The sequence below is a fragment of the Bufo bufo genome, chromosome 4, assembly GCF_905171765.1.
Source record: "Bufo bufo chromosome 4, aBufBuf1.1, whole genome shotgun sequence".
In the NCBI taxonomy this organism is placed as follows: domain Eukaryota; kingdom Metazoa; phylum Chordata; class Amphibia; order Anura; family Bufonidae; genus Bufo; species Bufo bufo.
In genome coordinates this window covers 128,836,038-128,859,302 of record NC_053392.1, presented here as the reverse complement: position 1 = coordinate 128,859,302, position 23,265 = coordinate 128,836,038, and the positions used below count along the sequence as shown (strand labels likewise).

The window sequence follows — 23,265 nt, the reverse complement described above, 5'->3', positions numbered from 1 at the left end:
CGCAGCGGTTGGCTGCACGCTCTATTTAAGATAGGGCTGTTTTTCTTATGGTAGCTTTCTGGGTTTGCTTTGCAAACCCTTTTGGCTCACTCAGGGATCCGTAGCTCCTTCTCCTCAGCTGTTCCTTGTCCAGCACTCCCAAACCTCCTTATATTCCTCTCTCACACTTCTCTGGTTGCCAGAGATAGAACTTCCTGCCTGGACATCTATTCTGACCTTCTGGAGCTGTGTTGCTGCGTTCTCTGGTAGTTGGTCCAGAACGCTACCCTCCGGATCCCTGTTGGATCTTTGTGGTCTATTGTGATCGCCCACCTGGGTGTATGTGTTTGTCTGTTTTGTCTGTCCCCTCCCTGGTGTTTCCCTCTTAGTGATAGTGGTGCGGACTAGCGATCCCACCGGCCCGTTCACTATCTAGGGCTCATTTTAGGGAAAGCCAGGATTTAGGCACGTGATCGCCGCACGGGTGAGGAACCCGTCTAGGGACGTCAGGGCAGTCAGGTGCCAGCCGCAAGGTGAGTTAGGGGTCACCACCTTTCCCTCTCCCTTGGGCAGGGCTTTCCCTTTTATCCTCCCTGTGCGTGACGTCGGTCATTACATCTGTGCTGTCACATGGTATGACAACAGGGCGGTCATGCTTGTGTCAACCTTTGCAGGCCCAGAGCCTGTGCAGAAGATTCAACGCTGGGACAAAGCCACCAAAACCTACATTGAAATTGACAGGCATGTCTACAATAAATACATGGGAGGTGTGGATTTGTTGGACTCATTTGCAGCCAAATATAAGTTCCTTATGAAAGCATGCCGCTGGTACATATATATCTTCTGGCATACCATGATCCTTGCCATGATCAATGCCTGGCTCCTCTACAAATTGGACCGTGAAACTCTCAGCATTCCTAAAAAGGAGATTCTGAACAGGAGACATTTTCAGGCAGAACTAGCATCATCTCTCATATTGATGAACAAAGCTCCCAACAAACCTAAGAGAGGGCGACCATCATCAAGCAGTGAGAGCCCAGTAACATCAAGGAGCCCTTTAAATGCACAGAAGAGACAATTTTCAGGGGATGGGAGTCCACCAAATGTTATTTCAGCCAAATGGTTATCTTCTCTAGTGTTGGGCGCGAATATTCCTATCGCAAATTTTAATTGCGAATATTGCCACTTCGAGAATTCGCAAAGATTTAGAATATAGTGCTATATATAGAATATTCTAAAAAAAAATTCATCAGTAACCTCCCTTCTTGCTTGTGGGCCAATGAGAAGGCTACAATGTCTTTGTCTGAGCTTAGCAACATCCCTAGCAACCAATAGGAAAGTTGCCTACCCCTTACTATATAAGAACCTCCCCAGCAGCCGTTTTCTGTAGTTTTATGGAGTTTACTGTTTAATTACATTAGATAGTTAGTTAGTTAGCTTATATATATATATAATACAGATAGTTAGTGGGAGATAGTCAGTGTAGGTTATATCCTGATATAGTGTAGCTGATAGGTTCTGCTGTCCATACATACATGCTACAGACATAGTGCTGTGATGTCACACGTTCACAACAATACTTAGTGCACCAATCAGTAATATGTAGTCAGACCTGCTAAAATGTGAAGTTGCACGTATTGCGCAAAAATATGCGCCTCATCCAATTTGAGCAATCGCAAATATATTGGAGCACTCTATCTTCATATAAAGCTATTGTAATGTTCTGCTGTGCCAACCATTTTCTCCAGTCTCAGGAAACTTCTAGCAGCTTTAAAAATGTAGCAACAGTGACCCACACCTGTATTGTGCGCGCAATATGCGCATATTACATTGCCGATTTTCACAATCAAGAAAATAATTGCAAATTCTCAAATTCGAGAATATATGGATGTAGTAGAGTTAAGACACATGCTTTATGAGACGTGTTATCTAAACTAAATGCGCTAAGCAAACACCTTCAATTGCTTTTCAATGGCTTTTGTTTCAAGATAGTGCGATGAGTTAAGAAATTTGTGTTAAGAGTTTGTGTGTTAACCTGGCTACATCTATACATCTGTATGACAAACATTCACCCAAATATTTGCAAAATATTGCGAATTCGAATATTGCCCCTGCCGCTCATCACTAATCTTCTCATCCCCCACCAGATGTGCGTAAGGACATGATTGCACATTTCCCAGTGAAAACCACGTGAGGACGCTGCAGACACTGTGATAAAGGATAAAGAAAGTGCAATGTCCGTCTCTGTTTTTCAGATGACAAGAACTGTCTTTGGAACTATCACTGCAAATGAACACTGTCATGAGTGATTTACATTCTAATCCTGTTTTTCTAAATTATTATTATTAATAAATCATAGTTGAAAAAAATTCAAATTTGTGCAGTTATTATTCATGCAATTACATCTGTAGGTGTTTATATTTGTTGATAGAGTGTGAGTGCAAAATTTAGAAGTTCTGCTCCCAACTATACCCAACACTGCAATATTACATCAAATTCCTAAAAACAAAAAAAATAAAAAATAAATAATTTAAACTCTTCAATTTCTGCATCAGAGGCATCCTACAACAACATCTGAAAGATGAAAACAATTTTACAGTTTTTTTTCTATATTTGGGTTTCTCAGGGCTAAATGAATACCTTTGTTATGCAGATTGGTTGCCTAATTCTGGAGAAAAAGTACATTTAATCCATATGCACCATGCCTGGTGGGGAGCACGGCAGAGAAAAGGATGGGAGTGGCAGAGGATTGGTAGTAGTCCCAATGCTCACGGTGGTATGTCCCTCTCTCCCAGGACAGTTACATTGAAGAGGGATGATAGGTGTAGCTTTCTGTGAGAGTGTGGTATAAAGACAAAAGACCAGACGAGAATAGAGGTGGTGCAGGTTAACATTTACCCAAAGTCTTCACTGGAGAGCAAATTCTAACCAATCATCCACATAAAATGGAGGCACAATTCTTAAACAGTTCTAATAGGTTCTGGACTGAATCAAGGAGATTATCTCCTGGTCCCTTTTAAGATGCCTTTGCTCGTAAAACACTTCTACATTCGAATCAAGCCTGGGGGTGCAATTCCTATGCCTATAATTTCCACTGCCGGGTGCAGACCCTAAAACAGAAACAAAATCTGTCACAATGGTATGATTGAGAGGCTTTTTTGCCCAGCCAAGGGGCTGTGAATTCTAGAAGCCATTAACATGCATTACTTTCACAGACGAATTTCACGCACCCTATTTTTTAGGCTACTAAACCTTCTCAATAGTTCTTTTCAACTGTCAGTCTCATGGGTTCTCTGGAGTCCTCCGTGCATCTCAAATTCTCCAAAAGCTGCTTACTTGCAGGACTGGAGTTCTGCTAGTTGCTCACCCTCCAACTTACACACTGACTAACTAACCTCTCAGGAAAAAGGCCAAGCCCAGGGGTTATGGCCTGCCCCTTCCTGGAGACAGTTGTCAAGGAATTGGAATATACCCTGTGATTCAGCCTGAAGTAAATTGAATTAACAGAGCACAGTATAACATCTAAAACAATGCTAAATAACACATAAAACCCTATCATTAGCAGTGGCCTAATAGATCACTGCACGCATGCAAATGAAGAGTTAAGTGCAACAAGGGTGAACCCAAGCAACTCTGTACCCCCCCCAGTTTGGTTAGTATTTTACATATACTTACTTTACTGTGGATAGGCCTCCTATTTTCACCACTATGCACATGCTATTGGCTTGTGGGTAGAACTATTTATGCCATCTATGGGATTCTGTATACATGGAGTTTACTGCTCGGTTTGTCTTTTTAGTTTTACCATTTTGGGATCAATAGATTATTTTCTTTGGGATTTGATACATATCCCTCTTCATTATTACAATCTATTTTTCCCGCCACATTAGTCTATATCAGGACTGATATCTTATAGTTATTTATCTGATCTACCCTCCTGGTGGGGTTGTTCTACATCCCAGCACTTCTCAAATGGATATTTTATTATAGTCATTATATCACTTTTGTGTATATGTCCTTTTTTTAAAATGTAATAATAAATATTTGTTTTATATGTGTGGTATTTTTGATAGGGAACAGATCTTGCCTAACAACAAGGAGTGGGCTATTAAAGGGGCTATCTAAACCAGCCCCTGGATCTGAATAGTTTTCTAATTTAGGCTTCATTCACATCACCGTTCTGGCTTTCCGTTCTCCTGCTCCGTCTAGGAGCAGGAGAACGGAAAGGACGGAAAAGGCACATAACTGACGCCAAACTGAGTCAAACGGAGCCCTTAGGACCCCATAGATTATAATGGGGTCCGTTATGTTTCCGCTTAAGATAATGGTATCAACACCTTTGACCCCATGCTGCGTATAATGACCTCTGACCCCATGCTGGGTATATATTACCAGATGTTAATTCAGTTACATATTTATTCCCAGAGAATTCTTGTACAGTCACTCAGAATTGAGAAAGCTCGTTGGAAGAACGAGTGAAACGTTTTCAAGAAATCTACAGTAAGTCCAGTTGCCTTGATTTATTCTTTACAGATATACCATGACCTGGATAAATGAGAACCTTCACAGACATCTTCAAGACACGCCCCCCTTAGCTGCCAACTTGAAATAAATCTAGCAGAGCAATTGGAACAATGAATGGGAAGAGCTCTGAATCCATGTAAGGTACAGGGCTGGTTCTAACTTTATTAGAAAGACATTGCAGTGTACTATATGATACAATTAAATTTTTTACATTAATCATGGGCAGTGGCATGCCTAGGGTGTTTGGCACCCGGGGCGGGTCCTTTCACTGCCCCCCCCACAATAATTGATCACATTCCTCTTACATCCAGGGACATCTCCTGTCATGTAGACCTTCTCTTTCCTCTTCTCCTCCGTTAGACCGCCATGACAAATTCTTTCAGCCGCATCTAGTCTCTACAGAGTTTGTAACACAGACACATTAGATTTCTCAATTTTTCCATCACCCCCCCATCCTTGTGTCCCCACAGTGTCATCCTGCTGCCACTTTCAATACTGTGCCCGTTGTGCCCCCCAATGCCCCAGGTACTATACTGCTGAAAAAATTGTGACCCCAGTAGACATAACTGGGGTCATTTATCAAACTGGTGTAAAATAGAACTGGATTTCCAAAAGAGCTATCAAAAATGAAAGGTGGAATCTGATTGGCTGCTATGGGCAACTAAATCAGTTCTAGTTTACACCATGTTTGATAAATTACCCCAAATATCCCTATAGTGTCCACAGCAGCTATAATGTCACCTAGAGTGCCCCCAGCAATAATAACACCCTATGTTGTGCTACAAGCAATAATCCGTGTATAGTGTCCCCAGAAATAATAGAATTGCCCCTACAGTTCCTCCCCAATAGCAATACCCCCCACACTGCCCCATATAGTAATTTCCCCCACACTGCCCCATATAATAATTAGTGTTGAGCGCGAATATTCGAATATCGAATTTTTTTCGCGAATATCGGCACTTCGCTAATTCGCGAATATTTCGAATATAGTGGTATAAATTCGATATTTCGAATCTTCTTTTTTTTTTTTTTTTTTTATTGTTAGATTTTTTTCTTTCCCACTTCCCTAAAGTTGTTTTTACCTGTCCTTTGGATTCCTGGCTTCCTGGCTGCTCCAGTCAGTGCCCGTTGCCGCTTCAGCCGACTTCCGTGCTCATGGAGCGTCCCCATCACCATAGGAACGTCTCCATATACTAGAATGTACTGTCGGATTTGAGAATTACGTGAAAAATCGAAATTCGATTATTTCAAGTTATAATAATCGAATTTCGATTTTAACTTAGCACTGCTATATTTAATTCTAGCCTAATATGGAATATAGTAGTGCTAAGTTAAAATCGAAATTCGATTATTATAACTTGAATTAATCGAATTGCGATTTCAACTTGGACCAGGTTTACTATGGTTGGCTTGGTAGAATTAGCGAATATGACGAATGTATTCGTCATATTCCACAAAACGAATATAACGAATGTATTCGTCATATTCCACAAAACGAAGATAACGAAGTATTCTGCATCTTCGTTTTAGCTACCTATTCATCAACTTCGCTAATTCTAGCAATCATATAGGAAAGTTTACTATAGAGACAGCTAAGTTTCATTCGCTATGCGATTATATGACTGCTTTTTAAAAAATACCTGATTATTATAATTATTCTATTTATAAAAAAAAAGCAAAGTAATATAACCGCATAGCGAATTAAACTTAGCTGTCTCTATAGTAAACTTTCCGATATGATTGCTAGAATTAGCGAAGTTGATGAATAGGTAGCTAAAACGAAGATGCAGAATACTTCGTTATCTTCGTTTTGTGGAATAAGACGAATACATTCGTTATATTCGTTTTGTGGAATAAGACGAATACATTCGTCATATTCGCTAATTCTACCAAGCCAACCATAGTAAACCAGGTCCAAGTTGAAATCGCAATTCGATTAATTCAAGTTATAATAATCGAATTTCGATTTTAACTTAGCACTGCTATATTCCATATTAGGCTAGAATTAAATATAGCAGTGCTAAGTTAAAATCGAAATTCGATTATTATAACTTGAAAAATTCAAATTTCGATTTTTCACGTAATTCTCAAATCCGACAGTACATTCTAGTATATGGAGACGTTCCCATGGTGATGGGGACGCTCCATGAGCACCGAAGTCAGCAGAAGCGGCAACGGCAATGACTGGAGCAGCCAGGAAGCCAAGAATCCAAAGGGCAGGTAAGAACAACTTTAGGGAAGTGGGAAAGAAAAAAATATAACAATAAAAAAAAAAAAAAAAAAATTCAAGTTATAATAATCGAATTTCGATTTTAACTTAGCACTGCTATATTCCATATTAGGCTAGAATTAAATATAGCAGTGCTAAGTTAAAATCGAAATTCGATTATTATAACTTGAATTAATCGCATTGCTATTTCAATAGGAGAGTAGCCTTTAAGTTAAAATCGCAATACGCGATTATTTAAATCGCATATTAATCGCGATAGCAATAATAATGACGAATATTCGATTTCGACGAATACAAAACGAATATTCTATCGAATATTCGCGAATTTCGTCGAAATCGAATATGGCACCTGCCGCTCATCACTAATAATAATTTCCCCCACACTGCCCCCATATAGTAATTCCCCCCACACTGCCCCACACAGTAATTTCCCCCACACTGCCCCATATAGTAATTTCCCCCATAGTGCCCCCATATAGTAGTGCCCCTCACACAGTAATTTCCCCCCACACTGCCCCCATATAGTAGTGTCCCCCACACTGCCCCCACACAGTAATTTCCCCCACACTGCCCCCACACAGTAATTTCCCCCACACTGCCCCCACACAGTAATTTCCCCCACACTGCCCCCATACAGTAGTGTCCCCCACACTGCCCTCATATAGTAATTTGTCCCGCACTGCCCCCACACAGAAATTTCCACCACACTGCCCCCACACAGTAATTTGCCCCACACAGTAATTTCCCCCACAATGCCCCCATACAGTAGTGTCCCCCACACTGCCCTCATACTGTAGTGTCCCCCACACTGCCCCCATACAGTAGTGTCCCCCACACTGCCCCCATATAGTAATTTGCCCCACGCTGCCCCACACAGTAATATCCCTCACATTGCCCCCACACAGTAGTGTTTCACACACAGTAGTTTCCCCCACACTGCCCCCACACAGTAATTTCCCCCACACTGCCCCCATACAGTAATTTGCCCCACACTGCCCCCATACAGTAATTTGCCCCACACTGCCCCCATACAGTAATTTGCCCCACACTGCCCCCAAACAGTAGATTCCCCCACACTGCCCCCATACAGTAGTGTCCCCCACACTGCCCCCATACAGTAGTGTCTCCCACACTGCCCCCATACAGTAGTGTCTCCCACACTGCCCCCACACAGTAGTGTCCCCTACACTGCCCCCACACAGTAGTGTCCCCCACACAGTAGTTTTCCCCACACTGCCCCCACACAGTAATTTCCCCTACACTGCCCCCATATAGTAGTGTCCCCCACACTGCCCCCACACAGTAGTTTCCCCCATACAGTAATTTCCCCCACACTGCCCGCACACAGTAATTTCCCCCACACTGCCCGCACACAGTAATTTCCCCCACACTGCCCGCACACAGTAATTTCCCCCACACTGCCCGCACACAGTAATTTCCCCCACACTGCCCGCACACAGTAATTTCCCCCACATTGCCCGCACACAGTAATTTCCCCCACACTGCCCCAACACAGTAATTTCCCCCACACTGCCCCAACACAGTAATTTCCCCCACACTGCCCCATATAGTAACTTTCCCCACACTGCCCCCACACAGTAATTTCCCCCACACAGTAATTTCCCCCACACTGCCCCCATACAGTAGTGTCCCCCACCCTGCCTCCATATAGTAATTTGTCCCACGCTGCCCCCACACAGTAATTTCCCCCCACACGGCCCCCATACAGTAGTTTCCCTCACACTGCCCCCATACAGTAGTTTCCCTCACACTGCCCCCATACAGTAATGTCCCCCACACAGTAGTGTCTCAACACAGTAGTTTCCACCACACTGTAATTTCCCCCACACTGCTCCCATACAGTAATTTGCCCCACACTGCCCCCAAACAGTAATTTCCCCCACACTGCCGCCATACATTAGTGTCCCCCACACAGTAGTTTTCCCCACACTGCCCCCACACAGTAATTTCCTCTACACTGCCCCATATAGTAGTGTCCCCCACACTGCCCCCACACAGTAGTGTCCCCCACACAGTAGTTTTCCCCACACTGCCCCCACACAGTAATTTCCCCCACACTGCCCCCACACAGTAATTTCCCCCACACTGCCGCCATACAATAGTGTCCCCCACACTGCCCCCACACAGTAGTGTCCCCCACACAGTAGTTTTCCCCACACTGCCCCCACACAGTAATTTCCCCTACACTTCCCCCATATAGTAGTGTCCCCCACACTGCCCCCACACAGTAGTGTCTCCCACACAGTAATTTCCCCCACACTGCCCCCACACAGTAATTTTCCCCACACTGCCCCATATAGTAATTTTCCCCACACTGCCCCCACACAGTAATTTCCCCCACACTGCCCCTATATAGTAATTTGCCCCACACTGCCCCCCCACAGTAATTTCCCCCACACTGCCCCATAAAGTAATTTCCCCCACACTGACCTCATACAGTAGTGTCCCCCACACTGCCCCCATACAGTAGTGTCCCCAACACTGCCCCCATACAGTAGTGTCCCCCACACAGTAGTGTCCCCCACACGGCCCCCATACAGTAGTGTCCCCCACACTGCCCCCATACAGTAGTGTCCCCAACACTGCCCCCATACAGTAGTGTCCCCCACACAGTAGTGTCCCCCACACGGCCCCCATACAGTAGTGTCCCCCACACTGCCCCCATACAGTAGTGTCCCCCACACTGCCCCCATACAGTAGTGTCCCCCACACTGCCCCCATACAGTAGTTTCCCCCACACGGCCCCCATACAGTAGTCTCCCCCACACGGCCCCCATACAGTAGTGTCCCCACACTGCCCCCATACAGTAGTGTCCCCAACACTGCCCCCATACAGTAGTGTCCCCCACACAGTAGTGTCCCCCACACGGCCCCCATACAGTAGTGTCCCCCACACTGCCCCCATACAGTAGTGTCCCCCACACTGCCCCCTTACAGTAGTGTCCCCCACACTGCCCCATACAGTAGTTTCCCCCACACTGCCCCCATACAGTACTGTTTTCCACACAGTAATTCCCCCCCCCCACTGGCCCCCCCACTACCCCCATATAGTAATTTTCCCCACACAGTAGTTTCCCCCACATTGCCAAATATAGTAATTTTCCCCCCACATAGTAATCCCTCCGATAATTATTGCCCCCACACAGTATCCCACCATAATATTTTTTTCCCACATGTCCTCCTGTGTCCCCCAAAGTTGGCACATAAAAAAATAAAAATAAAATAAAAAAATAAAAGCTAAATACTCACCTATGTCTAGGCGCTTGCTCGCAGAAGAAGGTGCGCACACTTCACTGTGCTGCTGCGTCCCGACACAGGTGCACGCGATGACGTCATTGCGCACGCCTGCGCTGGGATTTCACTACCGCATAGGCCTCATGCCTACAAGGCCTGAAGCCTATGGCGGTGATTGGCGGCGGGGCAGGCAGGGAACTATGCGCTCCCGTGCCCCGCCGCAGTATGTGGGCGTCAGCGCTCCATCAATGAGCGCTTCCATCTGTATTGATGGAAGCGCTCATTGCTTCTGGGCCTGGCACCCCCGTGAGAGCCGGCCCCCGGGGCAGATTTAATGTTTACTGACATCACATTTTCATATACGGTACTTCTTGCAACAAGAAAAGCTAGTGTTGGTAAATGACATATAAAACCCATGAAATTATTTGAGCAATCCCTTAGCTTTCCTTTGTACAATATACTAAGAGGTCATAAAAGGGTTTTGGATGTCTTATTTTATCGTTTACACGTCTATTTTTGGACAATCTCCTCTTGCCATGAATATTTATGGGCAGACTTGATTTGTCTTTTCTGAGGATGAAGGGACGACGGCAATGAGCGCTGCAGCCTGGGTGCTATAATCTGCAGATGGAGGGTTCCCTGCTGTGCTTCGGGAATATAGTGTGCCACCAAGGATGGATTGCTGGATGGTCATAACCATAAAAACGAGCAGTGTATAATGTGATGGGAAAATGAATGAAGCCAGCAAAGGAAGCAATATGGATAATAACAATACATTAGTAAGTGTCTTGTATTAACTGCATCTACATGATAAATGTCACTTGCTGGAGTGAGACAACCCCTTTAGGAGAGTTTCTGGAAGAAAGCAGTCATGTTTGTCTAGTCCCAGACAGCCTCTTTAACTTATCAGTGTTTTTTGGTGTGTTGGAGGATGTATCCAGAGAGAAGCCACAAAACACAGTGAGAACATACAAACCCCATGCAGATGTTGGTCTTGGTTGGATTTGAACCCTGGAGAAAGCCCTGCAAAGTAACAGAGCTAACTTGGAGCCACCATGTCACCCATTGTTGGCTGACTAGTTAAGCCTCATGGACAAGACCATTTTTCATCCACGTTCGATCCCCTTTTTTGCGGATCGAATGCAGACCCGTTCATTTCAATGGGGCCACAAAAATGCAGACAGCACTCCGTGTACTATCCGCACACATATGCCCATGCTGTCATTACACAAAAAAAGATAGAAAATGTCTTATTCTTGTTCATTTTGCGTACAAGAATAGGCAGTTCTGAAATCAGGCCTGCGGAATGTGGGGAGGCAGATGGTGTCCATGTTTTGAAGATCTGCGGTATGCGGACCCCAAAATGGATGCAGTCATATGCATGAGGTCTTATAAGGAGCAGCAATTTGCTGAGATGCAAATTGTAGACTTTAGCTACAAGCATCTCTTCATCAGATTGAGTTCTTGGTTTTGGAGAAATGGGAGTAGTAGTCCTGATAAGACCTTTGAGGTTACTCAACATAAAATGAGATGTCCAGTGGGATTACTTTTTATATGGAGCAGAATGGGTTAAAAATTAAGTATTAATATTCTCGCTAATCCCCCACTGCTGCCGTTTCAGGTCCACCCTGGTCTCCACTTCCTAGTCTCGGCTTGTCTGAAGATCCCTGCTCAGCCAATCACTGGGAATGGGTCACCGTTGTAACCAGTGACTGACTGAGCGGGCATCTCCAGCTATTTCATGTGTGTCAAGCTGGGGTCAAGATGTGGAGAACAGTGGGTACCAAGTTACATAGTTAATACGGTTGAAAAAATACATGTCCATCAAGTTCAACCAAGGGATGGGAATTAGGGAAGGGGAGTGAGACCCAGATTTCTACACATTTTCATAAGCATTAATGTTTTTTACTTTTAAGAATTTGTCTAAACCCTTTATAAACCTGTCCACTGTTCCTGCTGTGACCACGTCCTGAGGAAGTCTATTCCACAGATTCACAGTTCTTACAGTAAAGAAGCTTTGGCGCTTCTGGAGACTGAACTTTTTCTTCTCCAGTCGGAGGCAGTGCCCCCTTGTCTTTTGAGGGCATTTTACATGGAACAGTTTCTCATTGTATATTTGTACTGGCAGAAGGACCCGGCTTCGCACGAGTATATTTCATCTATTTCATTTAATGTTTGTGTGTGTCGTTAAAAGATATCGACAGTATCCACTATAACAGTAACAGCTGCAGGCAGAACCCTCTCTCCCACCCCTGCAGCTGACAGAAGTTGACTTTTCATCAAAGGCCGGCTCTATATAATATGCATATCATTTTATTTATAAAATAATTCACATAAAAATACCAATTGTGAAATCTAAAAAAAGAAATAATAAATAAAAAAATGTCAAACATATATATGCAATATATGTCACGTAATAGCGTACAGTAAAGCAATTGTAATCACAGTCCCTCTTTTGGTTCCTGTTGCGGAGCTCACGCAATGCTTTGTTACCCTTATTAATATATAGCGGTCTTATGAAGAACAATTATCACCATTTATTATATTCCTCTATCGTGTGTCTTTTATATTCATGCAGTATGACTTTGTTTCCACTTTGTTTTACTTTCCCATATGCGGCATACTTCATATACACTCGGGCCAGATACAATGTTTGTCTTGCTTACCCGTCTCCTGGTGTGTATATTCAATGCCGGGAATGGTGCTTGGTACGTACGTGGCTTTTTCCTGTATGGCTGTTCCCCTTCAGAAACACTGGATCTCGCTGCTAGGTCGCGCGCTGGTGCAGGCACTTTTCTTTTAGCGCATGCGGATTAGGGATGTCTGAACCTCAACTTGACTTTATGACATATGTTTGATTTTTACCTTCTTTCTTTTAATCCCTGTTGGCTGCAGAGTGGGAGGGGGCCTGGCCTATTGGGACCTGGGGGTGGGGTTTTTAGTCTGTCTTTTGAGGGTGGCCTGAAAAGCCACCCTACCTGCCCCCTTAACTGTGACCTCCACAGCACTCAGCTCCCTTAACAGTGTGATCCACAGAGCCCTGCCCCTTTAAAGCTGACCTACAGCAGTGAAGAAAAATGGTTGGGTTGTTATGGAAACCTGGAGTGAAACTGTGTGTATGTGGAGACAAAGGGCCTGCGAGCTTCTATTGGCTAAGGGTCATGTGACCATGCTTCTATTGGCTAATGCATTTTTTTGTAATATCTCAGGAACGGAACGTGCTAAAGAGCTGAGACCCGGTCTAAAAACTTCCGGGACACCTGATGTACATGTGTGCCAAATTTCGTGATTGTAGATGCGACGGTGCGAATTCCTTTAGTGGACATACACACGTACACTCAGCTTTATATATTAGATAGGCTAATTATGTCCCCCCTTAGACATTTCTTCTCAAGACTAAATACATTTTATTCTTAAGTTTTAATCTTTCTTCCTAACTAAGACCCCCCCATGCCCCTTATCAATGTAGTCGCTCTCCTTTGTACTTTTTCCAGCTGCAGAGCATCCTTTCTATGTACTGGTGCCCAGAACTGGACTGCCTTTTCCAGATGAGGCCGCACCAACGCTTTGTAAAGTGGTAGTATTACATCCCTGATGCCTCGTTTAATGCATGACACTATCCTGGTGGCCTTAGAAGCAGCTGATTGAGATTGCCGTTATTTAATCTATGATCTACATCCAAATCCTTCTCTACCTGTGTCATTCCCCCTAGGACATGTGATGCATGTAAATTACTAGTACTGAGATGAATAGCTTTACATTTATTCACATTAAGGGTCCATTCACAAGACTGTGTCCATTTTGCTATTCAATAGGTCAGCGATCCGCAAGATGGAGAAAAGAATAGGACATGCCTTATCATTTGCAGCACAACCGCATGGACCTGGAAGCACACAAAAGGGCTTCTGTGTACTTCTGGGTCCGTGTGGCCACGCCACAAAAGATAAGACCTATTCTATTCTTTGCCGTATCTTGTGGATCGCGGACCCATAGAAGTCTGACAGTATAGGACCTTCCACAACATACCAGGTGTTATCTACAACATCCAGCCACTGACTGCTCCCCATACCTGAATGAAAAGTCGCATCTTATTGATTACTTGGTTGATGATGACATTGGACCCTCGGACTTTAACTTCTGGATTGCTTACTTGATCTCGAAAATCACTGGAAACAACGAGGTTGGAGTAACTATGGAAAAAAGGAAGACGTGGGTGACCCTGATATGACAGTACAGATGAGTTTGGCAGTCCTGCTAAAAGTTCTTTCAAACCTGACTGTGCACGCTCGCGTAAAAGTATAATTTCACTTTAGATTTTATATAAACAAAGAATACAATGCTGACCAAATAAAGTGTTTTATGCCAGGGCAGCAAAAGATAAAAATATAAAGGCATGGCATCATTAAAGCAGAAAGACAAATAGACAAAAGGTATAAAAAAAAGGTAAGTACATATAATATCCTCTTGTGATCGGCAGGACTGTAAATACCAAACTACAGGCAACAACTGGAATTGATCTGCCCTCTAATCCTCTTTTTGGGTGGTACTTGGCCTTAAAGGAGTTGTGCCACAAATAATATTCAGCATTTTACAAACCAGCACCTGGATCTGAATACTTTTGTAATTGAATATAATTAAAAACTTAGTATAGCTAGTGAGCTATTCAATAGAATGTATCTGTAAAGCGACATCTGCTGTTTGTTTGTTTTTTCCTTATTTCTTGCCAGCCTCACTCTCAGTTTAAATCTTCAACTTTCACCAGCCATATGTTATATTAGAAGTTGTGTCAGTTACTGGGAAAGGACACGCCCCTGAGCTGCAGCAGAAAGGACACGCCCCTGAGCTGCTACAGATAGGATAAACTGGAGTAATGAATGAATAGCTGGGAATGGGTACCACGTGAAGCACAGGGATGGCTCTAGCCTTGTTAGAAAGAGATTTTCATGTACTAAGTGATGTCTGATTTTAATTTTTTACATCAGTCATGGAAGAACCCCTTTAATGACTGCAGCAATAGTCATTGCTCTTGTGGTTTACTCAATGATCCGTCCAGTCACAGAGAGCACTACTGGGAGCCATACTGGTCCAGAGAAAATGTACCCAATCTTGGCAGAGAAGTGGCCATGCATGCCAGTCCTATTATAGCGAACAGGAGATGGAGTAAGAGCTTCTGTTATGTTATGAAAGTGTTTTATAGGAAAACCCTTTTTATGAGGATCTGACACTTCTCCTGACATGGCTGTTTTAGTAAATAATTGAATTCTACATAATTACAATTCTAGAGCATTTATTTTTTTATTACTCTATGTTGTGTCATTCCTCTATTATTCCTGCTAGAAGTGTATGAATAAAGATATAGCTGCGTTTTACCAGCTGGAGGTGTGTCAAAAAATGAGTCCTCACATAGACATGCATAGAAAACAGGGCAATATTTTTTTTTTTATATTTTTCAAAACACAAGAAAAACTATATAAATGTGATATTGCTGCAGTTGTACTGACCCAGACAATGAAGGTAACAGCTCAGGTTTATTGCATAGGGAACGCTGTAACAACAAAACACATAAAACGGTTGTGGAATTGCATTTTTTTCCAATTCCAACCCCATTTGTATTTTTTTTTCCAGCTTCCTACTACATTGTATATAAAATTAAAAGGTGCCATTGGAAAGTATAACTCGTCCCGCAAAAAACAAGCCCTCACATGACTATGTGAAAAATAAAAAAAAGTTATGTCTCTGGGAAGGCGGGGAGAGAAAATGAAAACTTCTAAAAGTTAAATTCCTGCTTATCAGGGGCTTTGAAGTCCAGGAGGCGGTCCTATCAATGACTGACAGCTCTCTCTGTATACACAGTCATAGAGGGAAGGTGGTCAGTCACTGATAGGACAAGTTTTACTGAATCTTTTCCCATAAAACCATACATCAGTCTGCTCAGCTCCTCCTGCTCTATAACATGCTGCCTGCAGCCAGGGGAGCACCACCAATGAGGCCAGGTGAGGCGATCACCTCAGACAGCACCAGGTAGGGACAAGAGAGGGGCAGCCGAAGGGCCACGGGCTGAAGGGAAGGGGTTAGGTTAAGGAATTGGCATTGCGGAGGGAGGGGCGCCAGTTCAGTTTTCGCCTCAGGCAGCAGAAAGGCTAGGTGCACCCCTGCCTGCAGCTTAGACACCATCTTCATTGTGACAGGTTTGTCAGAGATTACCACTGCATATCACTGGTTAGCAGTCACTACATACATTCTTGCATCTCTCTTGATCCTAGGGAACTATTTCCACTCTCACAGAATAATCTCGTACTGAGAATAACAAAACCACGGCACAATTTTACAGCGAGTAACAGTGAATCCAATTATAATGTACTATTGACAACAGTGGCGAAATCTATATGATCAATGGTGCATTGCTGATTACGGTACCAGGCGGGGGTATGGCGGTAAATCAGCATGTAAGCAGCCTATACACATATTACAGTCACCTCTCTCTGTATTATACAGTATAGTATTAATATATGAGGCAATTCAAGACCAAATAATACCCAGATATACAATAGTAAAAAATGTAGGGAAAGGGCAGAGCCTGTAGCAGTTCTTTCTACAGTCTATATGGCGATTATTTTTTGTTTCAGTGGTAAATGTATAATGATTAAGGCAGTGCAGTGACTACTTGTCATATACGGGAGGTCATCTGGAGGTAAGTACTGTAACTGGTCTTTCTGCTGGTGCCTGACCCTTGGAGTCAGGAAGATGATGTCTGCACGCTTTATTTCTAGAGGTAATTACACATGTATTCTCATCATGCACGCACACGTATGTAGTGCCGCTGCAGTATTAGTGACCATTATGCGCCTGCTTTAATGAAAAACGATGTGACATTTGTGGTTCAGCTGCAGTACAGCGTTTGCTTCGTCTGGCGCGGCTGCCCTTTGTGCTGTATCTCTAATGGACTATTATAGATAGATACTAGGATCATTTATTACTGAGAAAACCACACTAAGCAATATCCAGACAGGAGGTGCATTTCTACAGTTCTCCTATGTTATCTGTAGTGGATGGTATTATATGTAGAGCGCAACCGTGACCAAATACAGCTCAAGTATACATTTACATGTCATTTGAAAAAAAAAAAAAAATGTTAAGCTAAAGGGATTTTCATAAATTAAAGGGGTTCCCTAGGACTAGGACAGGCCATTAAATGGGGTTATCACATAAATAATGTAAAAAATAAAAGTCATACATAATCAAGTACATGACAACCTCCTTCTAACAAAGGGGATTTGAGGGGATTTTACATAACATCGCTTTTCATCAGCCCTGTACCTCACATGGATCCAGAGATCTCTCCATTCATTGCTCCAATTGTTTTGCTAGATTTATTTCAAATTGTCAGATTTAAGGGGTGTTTTATAACGTGAATTCAGAAGATTTGAGAAGGAATAAGCTTCCGCAGGCTAAGTGAATAAATATATTTACAAAGTGTGATTAAATATAAGGTAAACAGACAAATCACATACAGAATAAATAATATTCACATGGCCTTCCCGATACAATATGGGGGGGACGGACTCCAGTCGCCATGTTGTAGCACATGGCCGACACCCCATGGTTGTACAAAAGATACGGATTGTGTTTTAAATCAATGCATCCTACCTGGAGGATTTTCCTGCAAATTAATTGTCTGTGTATACCAGGTTTATACCTTCCTGCCCCTCCTCCAGTGTGCAGCACGCATGTCTCTGAAGAAAGCACTCAGGAATGTGACCTCAGCACAACGGGAAAGGAGTATGCTATCTAACTATCTCTAACTCACTACATTACAAGGAATATCATTACACAGAATATAGAAGGCAATATAAAAGGGAGCAAAATTTCAGGGGACAGAACCAATCAGTAATTAAAAATTAAATACCCTTAGAACACATGGGTGTGACCTTTCTGAGGGGTGTGTCCTTCTGTTGAAGGTAGTGACAGTTGAAGGATGGGGCCGAGCATGTGTTTACACCTCAGTGAGCAGGACAGAGAAATTCAGAAATGATCAAACAACAGGTGGCGCTATACAGATAGATTTAATTGAATAACTCAGTGGCTATAATACATTTTTAAATACATGCAATTACAAAAGTATTCAGATCCAGGTGCTGGTTTGACAACTGTAGAATATTTTTTGTGGAACAACCCCTTTAATATCACATTGGTGAGGATCTAACTACTGGCACCAAGCAAATCAAATGACTGAAGGGGAGGGGGAGGCACTCAGGGGAGTATCATATTCATTTTATTGTTTACCAGGCACAGCGCCATACATTTTGTAGTGGCTGTGTCTGGTATTGCAGCTCAGCCTTTGTGCATGAACGAGACTAAGCAGCAGAAAGTTGCAAAACCAGGCATCACCATTACAAAATGTACAGAGCTGTGCCTGGTTTCAGTCAGGCAGATTCTCAGCATATTTGCCAGGTTGTGGTCAGATCTCTGCCAGTCCCCATTATAGTTAATGGGGCCAGCAGGCATTCAGGCAGCTTCGGGTAATACCAGATCCAGAACGTCAGTGTGAATCCGCCCTCTGAGCCTGCTGTGATCAACACCCTAAGGTAGACTATTCCACAGATTTACAGTTCTTATGGTGAAGAAGCCTTGTCACCTCAGGAGACTGAACTTTTTCTTCTCCAGATGGAGGCAGAGCCCCATTGTGTTTTGAGGGGATTTTACATATCATCGCTTTTCATCATATTGTTCGTATGGGCCATGTGGATGGCTTTTCACCAGAAAACCCATTTAAAGTTATGACGCATTAATATGAAAGCTCAAAATCACTGATTAAGAGGGAAAAGGGGGTTTGCCCGATACAATTCCCACTAGGCCAGAGGAGGAAAAGTGGCTGTACTTGATTAAAACCAGTGTGGTCTGTTCTTCAGAATGATGGGAATCTCAACGACCAAAGACCTACTGGTCAGACTCACTGCATGTAGCAATGCTTCAAGAAAGTAAACATTTCCCACCACTGCCTGCAATGCTGACACTAACATTTCCATTTTTTTTAAATTATAAATCAGTAGTATATGTGAACACAAGAACCTCTGTATTATATCTCATTAGGGACATATTCCTCGCCTTCCACGTTTCCCTTCCTGCCTGCTCTATATGAAAGTTCAGAAACCTCTTTAGCCACCACAAAAACAGCTAATGTAAAAGGGGTTACAACTGCAGCTTCTCTCTGTCCCTGTGCAATGCGTACTGTGAGAGGGTAATGGAGCAGCAAGGTGGGACATTGGATTAGCTTAGAGCACACATACAGTGTTTGCATCACACCATGGAGGACATGACTGCTCATCATGTGGATATTTACAGAACAGGTTTTATCTATTTTTTTGTAGAGGAGTGTGTTTCAAAGTTGTTGCCTATGGTTCACCCATGTACTGAATTCTATACACGTCTATAACCTCTGCCTGCTGATTCTACCACTGACTAATCAAATCTCAAATGCCGTATCTGTGAAAAAATCTGAGTCAGCTAAGTGTTCAGACAAGGTGGGGTATGTGTCCAATCAAGAAAGGCAAATTAGCTCTCTTTCCAAAACGAAAGCTGAGCCTTACCAGATGTAAGGTAACTATCCTATAAGTCAGGCATGTCCAAACTGCGGCCCTCCAGCTGCTGCTAAACTACAACTCCCAGCATGCCTGGATAGCTTACAGCTATTAGGGCATGCTGGGAGTTGTAGTTTAGCAACAGCTGGAGGGCCGGAGGGCCGCAGTTTGGACATGCCTGCTATAAGTCAATGTTCGACCTTTAAAACAGGACTTGAGACATAACTTAGAATTGTAGCTAAGGTATGAACTTTGGTATATGCCATGCTGGTATGGGTCCCCATTTTTATGAAAGTATAGTCTGACCAGATTTTTTTTTCAGAAGCATATGGTGAAAAAATGTATTCTGCATTGTAGCCTATTGTTTATGTATAGCTTCCGAAATACAAAAAAGTGTGAACAGAAGCCTGCTGATATACTAATACATGGGTCTGCAACCTCCAGCATGTCAGCTTTTGTGAAACTACAACTCCCAGTTTACACATGTGCTCAACTGTTCCCAGACCTCCCATTGAAATCACTGGGGCATGCTGGGAGATGTAGTTTCACAGCAGTTGCTGATTGCTGACCAGTGTCATAATATGTAATATTTTACAATAATAGATATACTCCATCTATGTACTTTGTGGGCATCCGACACTCTCCTATACACTAAGGACCTACAGCTCTATTCCTCCTGGTACATGAACTAGTGGTCATGGATGGTTTTCAGTAGCATTTATTATTTGGAATAACTAGAACCGAATGAAATATTGAAAGAGGACAACTTGTGGTTTTTATTTCGACATTTTAGAATTTTAGATTTTAGAAGGAAATGCTTTGTTAGGTCACCATCCAAATCCCACGCTCCAAAAAACATGCAAAATTAGCAAATATTCTAATTGGCCTCATATGAAATGGTTCTTCTGATGTGTGTTCGTCATGGAGAAATTGTTTCTAAGTAATTGGAAATAATTACAGTAATAAAACCATACTTTGATCAGGGTAATTCCTTTAATCTGACCCCTAGATAATCCGGCATGTAACGAAAATAGTTCTGGGGTCAGTGATGGTTGGTGGGTCCTGACAACGAATCTCCGGCAGTAGTGGTGGAGGGTCTTTGATTTTAGTTGTTTAGGCCTAGAAACTTGCTCAGGTGCCCTAGCCCCATTCCAGAGCTTACATAGCGTGGACAAAGCAATGGGGTCGCACAGCTCAGATGGTAGTACCTGGTCTGTGGTGGTACTGGAATAAGAATATACATAATATATAGAGATGAGCGAAGTTTTGGAACATTTGATTTGGCTGCTTTGCCGAATTTTACCCAAAAATTTGCTTTGTGACAAATTACTTTGTCACGAAGTGCAATTTTTTGGAAGTAGCAGTGCAATGACAGGGAGCTGCGATAGTGGCGCCCCCTATGATTGTACCCCTCAGATGCCGCATTCATACATGAGTAATAATACAGTTTGAAATTAACAAGAATTATTTTTTTTTTAATCATACTTACCGCCTCCATTTGCTCGCGACAGGCCGGCCACCGCCATCTTGCTTGAAGATCTTGCGCAAAATCTTGTGCGGCCCAGGATGACCCATCATACATCACCACGCAAAATTTCGGCGGAGATCTTCAATCAAGATGGCGTGGCTGGCCCGTCGCAAGCAAATGATGGAGGTATAATTTTTTTGTTTTTTTACACTATTTCAGGTTTAATCGATTCGCTACCACGAAGTACGAGGAAATTAGGCTATGAGGTGAATCGAATTTATCCTGAAATTCGGATCGAATTCCACTTCGTTGGATTCGATTCGCTCGTCTCTAATAATATACATATAAACAGTATATTCATATAGTCAAGCTTCTGATTACCTTAGGGACTTGGATACTGTGACCAGTTCCCCTGCAATTCTGCTGCCGTACAAAGCGAATTTCCTTCATACAGACGTCTGATTATACTCCTTACTGGGTGTAAGCTTATTATGGCTATAAAATCAGAGGCAGAAGTGGAAGCTCTTAGGCCCCGATGAAATTTTCTGGAACAAAATCTGACACAAGTGAAGGCCCCCTGACACTGTTCTATCCTGCAGAGATTACAATCTACAGCCCTCCCCTGCAAGCATCCCAATTTCTCTATTTTTCAGGCCAATCACTTTACTCTTCTCGTCTCGGCAAATCCATCATAGGCTGTAAGGTGTCAGTTGTAGCTTGCGGCTCTGTGATATCACCAGCAGTACAGTATGCAGTGGTCACATTTTTTTAGGCAACCTTGAGGGAACGTTCCTCATCCATGCACTAATTGTTACAGGCAGGTCTTTCCATCATTAAGACGTGAGCTGCAAAAACTGCATCCCCTGCACCTCGCCCTCCAGACGTTGCTTCTGTAGCAATACGCCATCTACGTTTCAAGAGCATATTTATTGATTGTAGAGCAGCAGTTTCTTAATGTGCGCTCATTTACCTCGATCAGCTGGTCTGTTTCTGCTGAACACAGCATCATCCAAAATAGCAACACATTTACAGCCCTGCTGTGTCACTTGAAACCAAGGAGTCAATGCTTGTCCTTAATGCCACCCGACCAGCAAAATCAGCATGGAGTCATGTACAGAAATCATGGCCTCTAACTCCAAATTTAGAAATTTCTAATCGTCTATGGAGGACTCAGCTTTCATCAGAACTTTTCGTAAAGGGGTCTGGTGTAGAAAATCTATTTCTAAAGAGGACTCTCTATATTGATGACCTATCCTCAGCTGATTGGCAGGGGTGCCAGGAGTCAGAAACCCACCGATCAGATATTGATGACCTATTGCCTTTAACTTTTAAAAAATGTTTGGGTTTGTGGGAGGTCTCTCTTCAATTAACCAGAGATAATGGCTTCAAAAATTCTAGGATGGTCCAAAATGGACAACGCCTTTAACCTCTTGGGGACACATGACGTACCGGTACGTCATGATGTCCTGGTACTTAAGGACACATGACGTACCGGTACGTCATGTGTATTTCCAATTACTCCGCCGCATGGCGGGCGGTGATCGGAACAGAGTGCCTGCTGAAATCATTCAGCAGTCACTCTGTAACAATGCCGAGGGGGGTCCTGTGAACCCCCTGTATCGGCGATCGCTGCAAACCGCAGGTCAATTCAGACCTGCGGTTTGCAGCGCTTCCGGAAGTTTCTGATCCCTGTGCTCCGTGACCGCGGGGATCAGAAACTTCAAAATGACATATACTTTAATTTTTAACCATTCCCCCTGCAGCCCTCATTATTAGTTGCCGACGGGCTGTGCGCAGGGGGGAAGGGGGGCGGTGCGGGCGGTGTTTCGATCATCCCGCCTGCCCCCTCCCATTTCCAGAATGGCCGAGCGGTTAGCAAGCAGAGTGTCAGCACATTGCTGACACTCTGCTTGAAATGGCTGACATATGTGCTGTGATGTCAGCTGTTTAACCCCTTCCATGCCGCAGTCCGTAGGGACCGCTGTATGGAGGGAGTTAACAGGGAGGGAGCTCCCTCTCCCATCGGGGGATGCTGTGCCGTTTCAGCCCCCGATTCGTGACGGGATCACAGAGGGAGGTGGCCCCCCTCCCTCCCCATCACCCGCTGCTCTGTTGTGGCAGCGAGTGATGGTTAATATGGCAACCAATAAGGCTAAGTCTGCTCAGACAGCTAAAGGCAGAAGTCTGATCAGACTAAGTGTAAAGTGAAAATACAGTACAGTACACTATAT

The 23,265-nt window shown here is 43.4% G+C and overlaps 1 protein-coding gene across 2 annotated transcripts in view; it reads right to left on the bottom strand.

Annotated features, from left to right (window-relative positions):
• LOC120997661 (glypican-5-like) overlaps nucleotides 1-23,265 on the bottom strand; it is a 363,591-nt gene that overhangs the window by 140,213 nt on the left and 200,113 nt on the right. For both annotated transcript variants that reach the window (XM_040427856.1, XM_040427857.1), the window contains one exon: nucleotides 14,058-14,178. In XM_040427856.1, coding sequence (XP_040283790.1) covers nucleotides 14,058-14,178 — 121 coding nt within the window. The remainder of the gene's footprint in view (nucleotides 1-14,057; nucleotides 14,179-23,265) is intronic.